At 34.2% G+C, this 12412-nt stretch overlaps 2 protein-coding genes across 2 annotated transcripts; both read right to left on the bottom strand.

The window, feature by feature from the left end:
* Positions 1 to 35: 35 nt before the first annotated feature.
* LOC117911217 (tubulin alpha chain) lies at positions 36 to 2750 on the bottom strand. The gene is made up of 4 exons (XM_034825485.1): positions 2545 to 2750; positions 1436 to 1670; positions 981 to 1351; positions 36 to 889 (listed from the first exon to the last, which is right to left on the bottom strand). The coding sequence occupies exons 1-4, from the start codon at positions 2635 to 2637 to the stop codon at positions 236 to 238; spliced, it is 1353 nt and encodes a 450-aa protein (XP_034681376.1). The 5' UTR covers positions 2638 to 2750; the 3' UTR covers positions 36 to 235.
* A 2096-nt stretch (positions 2751 to 4846) lies between these two features.
* On the bottom strand, positions 4847 to 9966 carry LOC117911670 (protein SHORT HYPOCOTYL IN WHITE LIGHT 1; the record flags this gene model as incomplete). Its single annotated transcript, XM_034826074.1, has 4 exons — positions 4847 to 5424; positions 8298 to 8363; positions 9566 to 9793; positions 9865 to 9966. Coding segments are annotated over 4 exons (552 nt in total), but the record flags the coding sequence as incomplete, so codon positions are not given.
* Positions 9967 to 12412: the final 2446 nt, after the last annotated feature.

Here is a 12412-nt window from a genome sequence, read left to right as displayed (position 1 = left end):
GAAGGTATGCATTCTTGTTAACACACATAAGCAAAGAGCATTAAAACACATCACCATATCATATTATAGCATGAACATAGTTTTTTAGTCGATCATTAATCGATTCAACATAGGCTCAAACATAAAAGATAATAGCACACTGATGATAGGAAGAACCTACCAAACAATGTCGAGTGCAGAAGACATAGACATAGCAAAATAAAACATAAGCTTCCAATCACACATAAAAGCCCACTTAGTACTCGTCTCCCTCATCATCGTCCCCCTCAGCTGATTCAGCACCCACCTCCTCATAATCCTTCTCAAGTGCAGCAAGATCCTCACGAGCTTCTGAGAATTCTCCTTCCTCCATACCCTCACCCACGTACCAATGCACAAAAGCACGCTTGGCATACATAAGATCAAACTTGTGGTCAATGCGGGAGAACACTTCTGCCACACTGGTAGAGTTGGAGATCATGCACACAGCCCTCTGCACCTTGGCAAGATCACCACCAGGAACAACGGTTGGAGGTTGGTAATTGATGCCACATTTGAATCCAGTAGGGCACCAATCAACAAACTGAATAGTGCGCTTAGTCTTGATAGTGGCAACAGCTGCATTCACATCCTTAGGAACAACATCACCTCGGTACATCAGGCAGCAGGCCATGTACTTGCCATGACGGGGGTCACACTTGGCCATCATAGAAGAGGGCTCAAAAGCACTGTTGGTAATTTCAGCTACTGAAAGTTGCTCATGGTATGCCTTTTCAGCAGAAATCACAGGAGCATATGATGAAAGCATGAAGTGAATTCTAGGATACGGGACCAAATTGGTCTGGAATTCAGTCACATCCACATTCAATGCACCATCAAACCTCAGAGATGCTGTCAAGGAGGAAATCACCTGAAACCCACATTAAAAAGACTTTAGGATACAAAATTCAACAAGATCCTGTCTCAATAGTGTTAATTGGGAAAAATAGTGGTGCAGCTACCTGGGAAACAAGGCGGTTAAGGTTGGTATAAGTTGGTCGCTCGATGTCAAGGGAGCGCCTGCAGATGTCATAGATGGCCTCATTGTCAAGAAGCACAGCAACATCAGTGTGCTCTAGCAAGGAGTGAGTAGAGAGGACACTGTTGTAGGGCTCAACAACAGATGTGGAAACCTGGGGAGAGGGATAAACTGTGAACCCAAGCTTTGATTTCTTGCCATAATCAACAGAAAGACGCTCCAAAAGCAGTGAACCAAGCCCAGAGCCAGTACCACCACCAACAGCATTGAAAACAAGGAAGCCTTGGAGACCAGTACAATTGTCAGCCAGTTTTCGGATCCGGTCCAAGCATAGATCAACTATCTCCTTCCCAACTGAAACATAAGACAGATACTTTAGCAAAAAACTATCCAAAAATATTAAGGATATGAAAAAAGTTAACAAGTGAGTATCATTACTGGTGTAGTGGCCACGGGCAAAGTTATTGGCAGCATCTTCCTTGCCACTTATAAGCTGTTCCGGATGGAAAAGCTGGCGGTAAGTCCCTGTCCTCACTTCATCAATGACAGTGGGCTCAAGGTCAACAAACACAGCACGAGGGACATGCTTTCCAGCACCAGTTTCACTGAAAAAGGTGTTGAAGGCATCATCGCCCCCACCAGGAGTTTTGTCACTCGGCATTTGGCCATCAGGCTGCAACAATAAAGCATAAATTTAGTTATGCAACAATACTAATAAATGAAAATTCCATAAAAATGATTATGCCATTAAAGAATTCACAACAAAAATGGATCCCAAAAATGCTTACACTGTGCTATTAATGAATCACAAAATAATAAATAGCCATTCCCTGAACTGCACAAGTTAGTTTGCATGCAAAAATATATCTTTAAAAGCAAACCATCGTCCCAGTTGACCATAGCTGTTCAATCAACAATCAGATCTAGACCTAATTTCCCCTGAATACTGACAAAACATGTACATACTGATTTAAAGAACTACAAAGAAATCAGAGCAGCAGAACCCATGAGTCGTCCAAAGATATGAAAAGAAATACATATATCAATCTAAAAGAAACCAGTTCGGGGAAATGCACAGTTCCTTTCAACCAGATCTTACATTACATTAAAGTGAGACCCACAGATCTGGTAAAAGGAAGTCCCCTACACATCCATTTCTGTGTACATGTTCTTTCAAGGTGTAAACAACAAGATTTGCTGAAATAAACAAAAAAATTAAACGGCATACACCAGATCTTACACTTCCTCCTGCAAATCTCACAGGTCCGACGAATGAAGAGTATAAAACGGTGATTTTTACAAATATGCTCCTTCAATGTATAAAATCACCTCAATTTGAAGAAATGTACACACATAAAATGCAACAATGCACAAATCTTAGCCACATATCCCACTCCCTCAAGCAAAACACACAGATCTGAAATTCCATTTCCATGTATATGTTCTTTCACAGTAACAAAAACACAGATCCGATGAAATTTCGCACAAAGCGTGGATCTAAGTAAAACTAAAACACAAATCTAGGGAGAGTGTGACAGTATTGATACCTGAATACCATGCTCGAGACAGTAAAGCTCCCAGCAGGCATTTCCGACCTGGATACCGGCCTGACCAATGTGGATTGAGATGCACTCTCTCATTTTCTCCGGGAAAACGGAAGAAAATCGCTGAGAATAGGAGAGAAAACAAAGAAAAAAGAAGAAAAGGCGTTTATCAAGACGCCTTCTGATTCTACTCTTTGCGATGTTAGATCTCTGCCCGATGCTACAAATTTATAGCAACCCTTAACCACAGTTGGTTGCGTGATGGTCAGGGCGGCAGATGTGGAAGAGCTGTCAGGACCTTATTGGTGGTTACCCAACCACCTATTTAACCATGGTTTGAATTTCCTTTTTAGTTTTAAAATTTTGCCGCCCGACCTCCGTATGAACTGCTAGGGTTTTTTATTTGTTTTTTATACACCAATTTGAAAAATTTTCCTAATTTGATATTTTTACTTGTTTTGTTTTCTTTTAATATATTTCTTAAAGTGACATGATCAAGAAATTGTCAAATTTGTTTTAAAAATTATCCCTTGAGATGGGGGTACTTATCAAAATTAGATGACCCACGACATCCTAATCTCATTATTTTGATTTAATTTACTTATAATTATTATTTTATAAATTGGTTTTTATTTTTACCATTATCGACAACCTATATTTCATTATATACTTTCATTGATCAAAATTATAACCTCGGGTACCAAATTGGTACACTATAAAATTTTGCTTTAAAAAATTTATAAATATTATTCCAAATTTTTCATTTGCATCATTCTAATATATGATAAAATGCATATTGAAACCTCAAATACATAAAAATAATTGTAAGATAGGATTAGAGTATACATGTCGATTCCTATTAACAACACGATTTTCATTGTAATACTAAAAATATATAATTGGATATCGAGATGGCATGACCCAATGTTTTTCAAATATCATTCCTAATGAGACAAGTTTAAAATTAAAATAAAAGATAATTACGCTTAAGGGGTAGATAAAACTAATAATGAACCCAAGGTCTACAAAAAATGTAAAATTCAATTGTAAGGTTAACAAACATTTATAGTTGAGTTGAAGGATATGATTTTCTCATAATGAGAATGATAAGACCCATCAACATATTTATTTTTCCTAATTTCATTCAAGGGTATTTTTGTCTTTCATATTTTATGTCCTTAGCATCAATTATGCTAAGTAACCCTAAATCATAAAACAAATTTGAATTTTTTTTAAACCTCAAAAGGGTTTAGATATTTTCATGGATAAACTACCTTCATTATGTCGATGCTAGCAAATACCACTATTTTTTGTTTTGGATCTTCAAATCATTTTTATAGGAGATCTGAATCCTCATATTTTTTTTTTCTTCTAGTCCTTCGATCCATTTTCTTTATGCCAAATTTTTTATTAAAAAAATGCAACGATCAAATAAATTAATTTACATGAAAGTATTAGTACTTAAATGACTCTGTATGAATAAAAGAATGCATTTATACAATAAAATTTATCACCTATTTACATATAGAATTTAACTAAAATCGAATTTAAATATCCAATAATCCATCTTCCAACAATCTATTGCAAGTATTTAATCCACTTTTAATAAATTTATAAACTTCTAGGTCTACTATAAAAACAATCTTTGAATAAATTTAGAGGTTGGAAAGTAAATACAAGTGTAGTTCCACCATATATGAAGGTCTCGCCTAGAAAGTAGGTAGTTTGTCCCCAAAAAATAAGGGATGTGTTAACTTGAAGAAGTACCCGAACTCGACTTCTTGTCATCATGATTTTATATTATACCTACTTTGTCATGTCCATAAAATAAAAGAAAATATAAGGCTGATTTGATAACCGTTTTGAAAATATTTTTTTTTGTTTTTCAAAATTAAAAACTAAGAAAGTCCTTTATAACTAAAAACTATTTTTTATTTTTTATTTTCAAAATAAAAAATATGACATTTAAAAAAAACATTTTAAAATTATTTCTTATTATTTTCATTTGTTTTTTAAGAGTTATTTTAAATAATAATTATATAAATACATAAAATGATTAAAAATAAAATAATAAATATAAAATTTATTTTTAAAACATATTTAAAAATATTAAAAACAGATTCAAAATATTTTAGATTTTTCAAGTAGACTTTTATCGTATAAAATATCATAGAACAATTTTTAAAAATTATTTTAGAATTGTTTTTTAAAACAATTATCAAACAGAATTCATATTTCATAGAACTTTTACACTATTCACAATTACCCTTTCAAAATCATTTTTGATTTCAGCTTTTAACGTGAGTTGAAGTCAAAATGCAGTTCCTCCATAAATCCAATGTCCCTTATAAACAAGCAATAATCTAAACAAAAACAAAAAACAAGAACCTATCCCAAACTAGACCATAATACAGAAGGGTCGAGATATGGAAGAATGGCTTTGTCATATCCAGATGACAACATCAGCATCTCCTTGCATTTTTATGTTTAAGAGCTGTACAAATATCAGAATTAAAATAGCCCAGTTTGGATATGAAAGTGTGGATGCCACACTTGATATCACTCACAATGGAAGAAAAACTGGTTTAAGTCCCAAAGGCCACAACAGATTTGGCGGCATCCTTCCAATATCCATGAATTTCTTGGCTTGTTTTCTTTAAGCATGCAGGAAATCTTCTTCTTCCTCTCATCCTTGGAAACTTTTGTGTTTATTGGGTGGTGGGCAGATCAAGTTGCAGGCTGTGTGCCAGTCCATGCCCGGTGGTCATCGCCAAGTTCATTCCCAGTGTGATTACGGTTTTCTTGTACATAGGATACCCCGGTCCATATTCCACGGATGACTAAGATGCTTACAAATACGACACTTCCCAGAGTGCATATCACCTGAATATGATAGAAAGGAATAGAGAATGAGATAATGAAATTCCTTACAAATATAAAAAGACCATTGGATACTAATCTAAATTTTGAAGGTGAAGAAATCTGTAATTAATTTTAAATAACATTAGAAAATATTTCCATTCACTTCTGAAGACAAAAATGCAGCTATAATTCGCATGAGAACTACTTCCTGTTGGATTTTCTTATGCAAGTTTTTACAGCGTGGGTGTTGATAGTCCTGCATAAATAATTGCCGGTCATATCACATAGAAACCAAGTACATTACTTGATTCATAAGCTCTAAAAAGGCTGATATGGTATAATCCATCATCAGCAAAAATTAGTCATTACTGTTTGACACTTTGCTCATGCCCCCCCTCAAAACTTGACAAATGGCAATTAGTACCGCCTTCAAATTTGAGAAATCAGCTAGGAACCAATAATCTTGAAATGCTCACCTCCTACTCTCTTGACACTAGCCTATTTTAAAAGCACATGACAACTTGGCACTGAAGCATTTCACTTCGTTGTTAGCTCTGAAATGATTTTAAGATACTGGTTTAGCAGTTAAGAGAGAAGAACAATGAGGCATCATCCCTCTATATTTCTTTGTTTGCCTCAACCTCTTGGAGAGAGGACACTCAACTGTTCCAAGGGTGAGACCAGCTTGACGCTCTCCCAAGGACAAGAGTCAGCCTCAGCATCAAACATACTGTAAATGCACATTTGGATATGATATATCAAGTGGAGCCCGAAGCTCTCAGTTCCACATTCATCAAATCTGCAGGGGCTGCTATCAGCTCTGTCCATGCAGCCCTGCCAATTCTCACCAATTATATCTCTACATATAGAGCCCAAATGGCATCACCTTGGGCCAAGTTCTCCTAGCCCTGGTTCTCATTGCCTCTCAATCCATTCCCCCTCTCTCAGTTTGATATACTCTCCCCTCACTCCAGCCACTCTTGCCACCTCATCTATTAAGGTAAGCTATCTCCTTAAGCCTCATTTGAACGGTTCGAAAATTCATTTTTCTGACTGATGCAAAAGAATGATCTAAATCCCGAGTAATGGGAGGGCACTTAACCTAATTTTCTGTAACAGGTCTGGGTAAATATTTGACCAAGACACATTGAATTATATGCAATTAGATCCATTCTTGCAGGTGAATACAAAAACCAATGCTGCTTACTAACATTATCCACTGCATAAGCAAAAATCTGCACTAGAAATAATAGTAAAATGCCTTTCAACAAGAAGAAGAAGAGAACTAAGAATAATAGTAAAATGCCTTGCTGTCCCTAACTTGAGAGCTCATAAGTAACACAAAGAAGAATAAGAAGAGCTGAAGAATAAGACAAGCAGTCCCTAACTAGAGAGCTCAGTAGTAACACAAAATCTTTTAGTTGTATTCTAACATTCTTTACTTCTCATTTATATTTTAAGCCCACCGTTAGGCGGACTGGAAGTGGAATGGAGGCACAGGGAAATTATTACCTTGAAAAGGCTCCAGTTAGTAATCATGATGCAATTACACTAGGCATAGAACTATTCCATTTTTTATACTGGACTTGAACCAAAAAAAGTCACTAAGATAGCTTTGAAATTGGAAAAGGTACAAGATTGGAAATGATGTTAAACTTGATTCAGGAGCTACTGGAAGGATGGCAAGGAAGCTTAGTGAGAAGAGGAATTATAGTGTGAAAAGTTGCCCAACTTGGTGTGATGAGGAATTTATGGGTATATAGAAATCAAAGAACTTTTTAAGAACTAGAGCTCATATTACCAAGTTAAAACACAAAGTTTTAAGTTCTTTATATCGTTGGACTAAAGGTTTGGTACTTGTAACATGGGGGTTTGATTATAGAATGTTTTCCTTTCTCAAACTTGGTCATGTATACTCCATGTTTAGTAGGATTGCACACCATTTTCTCTTTGGAACTTTTATTGGATTACTTTCTCAATGAATGAAACACAATGAAAAAAGAGGATAAAGAAAAGCTAATCTACGTGTAAGGATACTTGGAAAAAACAAAAAACACAACCAAGAGGTATCTTCAAAATCTATAAAAGAGGTCCTGACTCCAAAAGCCCCAGATGAAGGACTCTCTACAGCTTGACTTTGTCATCATCATTTCTATCTTCTCAAATTTTCCCATTACCTTTTCTTCTAATAACACCAAACAATTGCATGTGGAAACCTATCAAAGACCCCTAATGACCTTACTTCCAACTCTAACATCACACCTAGAAAGTGGCTTGGTTGCATTTGAGGCAATGGTATCTGGATGTCAAAAGAGAGAAACTCACACCCTGCACATTCAATGTTAAATATTTAAGAAAGCAAACCACCGAGAAAGGAAAACACTATAGGGGTCATGAGATCCCAAACCTTGCAGAAAAATTTTCAACACCATCACTTGTAAGCTCATCAAAGTGAAACTTGAGAAAGTACCTACTGCTATCTCCCCACATGAATTAGTTTAGTTATTGGAAAAGGTAAAAAGGGCAAATATAATAGTTCAAAAAAAAGTAGAGACAGCTTGTGAATTCAAAGTACTGAATATAGATGTTTGCAAGTAGCTTGGCACCTAATAGCCCCAAATCTAATATAACAGAGGGAGCTGGTCTAATCAATTGTTCCAGGACTGGTGAGGTTTTTGAGCTCCCAGTGAAAGCATTAACAATGGCAAATGGAAATTATTTAGGTATAAACTAAGAGTAGGGCTGCCACAAATAATTAATATGACCAAGGGCCAAGGACAGAGCCAGAAAAGAGCAATGTATCTCAATTCACATAGAATGATATTAAAACTGATATTCTGACTATAGATCCAATGAATTATATATGCGTGCATTTAAAGAAAACAACATATTACCTCAAGGAATGCCTTCAAAACCCATAAAAATGCCAGCATTAGGACCCCATCAACAGAAAACCCCACCTATGTTGATCAAAGAACAGATAAATAAGATGGTCAAAGATATTGTTCAGTAGAAAGAACATAATATAACAGGGATTTTCTTGGACAAGAGGTTTGATATATTCATGACCCAAGAAGTGATTGTAATTTGTATTTGCTGGAACTCCATTAAGAAGCCTATAAATAGATGTATCCAATATATTGAATGTGAAGAGATGAAGACACTATGCAAAAAGTGATTATATTCTCCAAAGTTCCCTAACATTCAAACCCTTCCAACATATTCAATCCTAGACCCAGACTAACCCCACTCCACCTTACTTCCTAACCCAATGAACCAAGCCCTGCGCTCCTCTCAACCCCCCCCCCCCACCCCAGGGTTTAAATTCATTTAACTTTCTTATTGACCTCCCCATTTTCAGAGGTCATTTCCTAACAAGAAAGATGATGCAAATGTCTAAATTTACATATATTGAAAAGCTACAATGTCTAAATCTAAATATCCAAGATCTTTAAATTGAGATACGACCAACTGACTAATACATATCTAATAATGAAAAAAAATGCAATTCCTATGTACCTTGCCTAACTAGAATAATAAAAATGAAAAGAAGTCACTGTAAAATCCTCTTTGGCTAGATCTAAGGAATTTAGGATAGAATTTTGTATTTCATAAAATGTTTCATCCCCAGAATGTCACTAATGCACATTGCAGACAAAAATTACTGTTTATCACAGTGGAGAGACATTAAAAGAAACTGAAAATAAAAGCTGCTTACAGAATTTGAACCAAAAATCACAATGCTGACAGGCTGAAAACTTGAACCAAAATTTGAAACATTTCCAAATTCAAGTATGAAACCAACTTGAAAAATCTTGAGTTCAAGTATCCACCCTATGGGAGCTGAAAAGATTTTCGAGTTCAAGTATTATATCTCTGCAAACTGAGATTTTTTTGAGATCAAACATTAATCCAACTTCGAAAATCTTACAAGTTCAAGCAAGAAATTTTAATTTCAATCCACAAATTCCATAAGACCAATTTCTACATATCAAGCTAGCTAAGTTTTTCTCTTGAGTTCAAATTGTAAACCTTCAATACAATCGCTAATCCCTGATTCCCTAGTTCTAATCACTTAGCGATATATACTAAAAATCCGTCAGTTTATGTTTAACGCTCGTCTTCAACAAATCACAAAATGAGAAGAATTACTGGAACGAACCAATTTGGTAGAGATTGGAACGGGAAGAACAGACCGTACGGCCTTCCTGGCCCTCTTAGAGATCTTCTTGAACACATTCTGAACAAACCTAACCAAAAGATCCAAACTCCGATCTTCCTCTTCATCATCATCTTCATCGTCCTCGTCCTCATCGTCCCCATACTCTCCAGCAACAACGCTGCGATTACGAGTCCAATTTCGAGGATCATCCACCAAATGATCACCCTCCTGAATCAAAATCCAAAACCTAATCATGAATTTCATTTGAAAACGCATACAGATAAGGAAAAAGAAAGTACCTGAGAAAATGTGAGATTCTTCGGGAAGATCGAAGACGAGGAAGGTTCGAGAAGGAGTGGAAACGGAAGATGACGTTCAGATGAGGACGGGCAGTGTGGAGTTTAGGAGGGAGAGGAGGAGGATTAGGAGGACGAGAAAGAGTAAATGATGAAGAAGCCATAGTAGAGAATGGACTGAGTGTCAGCCGAGTTGGGGACCGAATCGCCGAGTGGAGGGAATAGAAGAGGCCGCGTAACGTGGAGAGGTGTGATGGAAGAGGAAGACGCCAGAATCATCCTTAAATCCCAAATTTACTCCTGTCACCTACTTTCTCTTAGAAAAAACCTATTTCAGCATCATTTTTAACACAAATTTGAAATTTCAACCCACTTTTCAAACAAGAAAATTCTAATATAATTTTTTCCACTCTTTTCAACATTTTTAATCATATTTTTCAAACAAAATATCATTTTTTTTTTCTTTTTAAACAAAATCTCAACTATTTTATTTTATTTTTTAAATTTTTCTTAAGTTTTTTAAAGAAGTATATATATATATACTTCTTAATTCCCAAAATGATCTACAAAGGCAAGTGAAAACATATGAAATTTGTTCTAAAAAATTCATTTTATTTTCCTAATAAATTTCTAAAAATTGTTTGAAGTTTAAAATAAGCTCCATATGTTTTTTTTTTTTTTTTTAATTTTAGAAATAGAAAACCATTTTTAAAAATATTCGTTAAACGTATGTTAATCATTTTTTGAAGTTTTCTTGAGAAAATTTAATTATAAAATCTAAAATTTTTTCATGAATTTTCTTAAAGAACAAAATTTTTTTCCACTCTTTTTTAATCACTAGTAATTTGTCACATGTGATCTACACATAGGTGATGTGTATGAATGATGTTAATTCATTGGTTTGAAGTTTAAATATTTGATCATATGTTAATGTCTTTATAACCAATAAGATAAAAGAATTGAAAAAATTGATCAAATTTGATCAAATTCTATGCAAATAAATAAGTTCATTGTCATTTTAAATTTTATCAATAACTTCACATGGATTGCCTATCAATATATGGAGAAATTTGTTGGCAATGAATTAAATAAACAATCAAATAATACCATATAAGGCAAAAAGAAGAAATATGAAGCAATAATAGGAAATTAACAAGTTTCTAATATTTTAAGAGGACAACATTATAATTCCTTTATCCAATTGAATAGTTAGATTATCAAACTGTTAATGATTGAAAAAAATATCAAAAGTATAATCATATGTCCATAAAGACTTTATTTGGTTTATAAAAAACCAATATAAATATAATTAAAAAATTAATAGTATAAAAATCAATGAGATGTAAATGAAGAGAATTGAAATAGAATAGGATCACATGTAAACATTTAAGCATGCATTGAACGACAAAAAATGAACCGGTTACCTTGGTTTATACTATGGAAAGCCATTTCTTCCTCCACTGGTATCCAAGAAGCTGCTCCAAGTCCGTGGTGGTACGAGAATTAGGGTTCAATGAGCTCTTCCCTTTTCTCCCAAAGCTTCAGTCCAAGTGTGTGTGCATGCAGTGCATGCTCTCCAAGAAGAAGAAAGGAGACACCTTCCAAATACACACACACACACACACAGATATATATATATATATATATTTGGACCACTTGACTTAATGGGTCAGTCAAGTAAATTAGGGTGAACCCATAAAAAATCAAGTAACAATATGTGTCCAGTCCCATTATGGATCATAATGCAAAAAATTAAATTAACACTGATTTATGACATTATCAAATTGATTATGTAAGTCCACACATAAAAATTTCAACAGTAAATTCAAGCAAAAATAAAACATAAAGCTTAAGAGTATTTGAATATGACTCTTAATTTGTTTGCTTTCAATGATCTTGAAATTAAAAGGCAAGACTTAGTGTTATTATTCTTCTACTAGTTGTTTTCGGTATTGCTTATTTTCTAATTCTTTTTATATATGAAAATTGCATTTGTTTTAATCTTCCACTTCTTAATAGCCTTACATGTAACATAACCACCCTTATAGAAATAAAGTATGATATTTATTTGAAGATCTATACATACTATTGTATATATCAACTTCAAATTGTCTTTATCAAGCACCCAAAGTCATAAATCTTTTATATTATATTATTTTTGTCTGATTTGAGGTTGTATATTATATTTTTTCCATCAATTTTGCATTTCTTTAATTAAAAATTTATAGTTTGATTGATAATTGAAAAGATTTTTTCAACCCTTTTATCCTTTTTTTTCTTAACTAATTCTCACAAGCTTTTTTCTTTACAACATCGACTACTACTCCCATATGAAATATAGAGGCCCAATTGTATCTCCCTCCATTTCAATTTTATATTTTATATTTTCCTTTATAAATTATCATAAATTAACATATTAATTTTATTTTTAGATTTGTTCATCTAACATTAAAAGACAACATCCACTCCGTGGGCTTAGCCTTGTGAGGCTCAACTCCTTATATGTTGCTTCTTTATTTATGGGGCTCTCCCTCACCAATACTGTAGGCAT

Source organism: Vitis riparia, chromosome 3, assembly GCF_004353265.1.
Source record: "Vitis riparia cultivar Riparia Gloire de Montpellier isolate 1030 chromosome 3, EGFV_Vit.rip_1.0, whole genome shotgun sequence".
NCBI classification, from domain to species: Eukaryota; Viridiplantae; Streptophyta; class Magnoliopsida; order Vitales; family Vitaceae; genus Vitis; species Vitis riparia.
The sequence above is the reverse complement of the archived record's forward strand: the minus strand, read 5'-3'. Positions and strand labels throughout refer to the sequence as shown.

Bases quoted from the DNA above. Each gene is read 5' to 3' on its own strand.
- LOC117911217 (XM_034825485.1), bottom strand. From the start codon at position 2,637: ATGAGAGAGTGCATCTCAATCCACATTGGTCAGGCCGGTATCCAGGTC. The intron at 1,671-2,544 runs GTATCAATACTG...TTATTGTTGCAG, and splicing joins GTCTCGAGCATGGTATTCAG to CCTGATGGCCAAATGCCGAG. The intron at 890-980 runs GTAGCTGCACCA...TGTGGGTTTCAG, and splicing joins TTAACCGCCTTGTTTCCCAG to GTGATTTCCTCCTTGACAGC.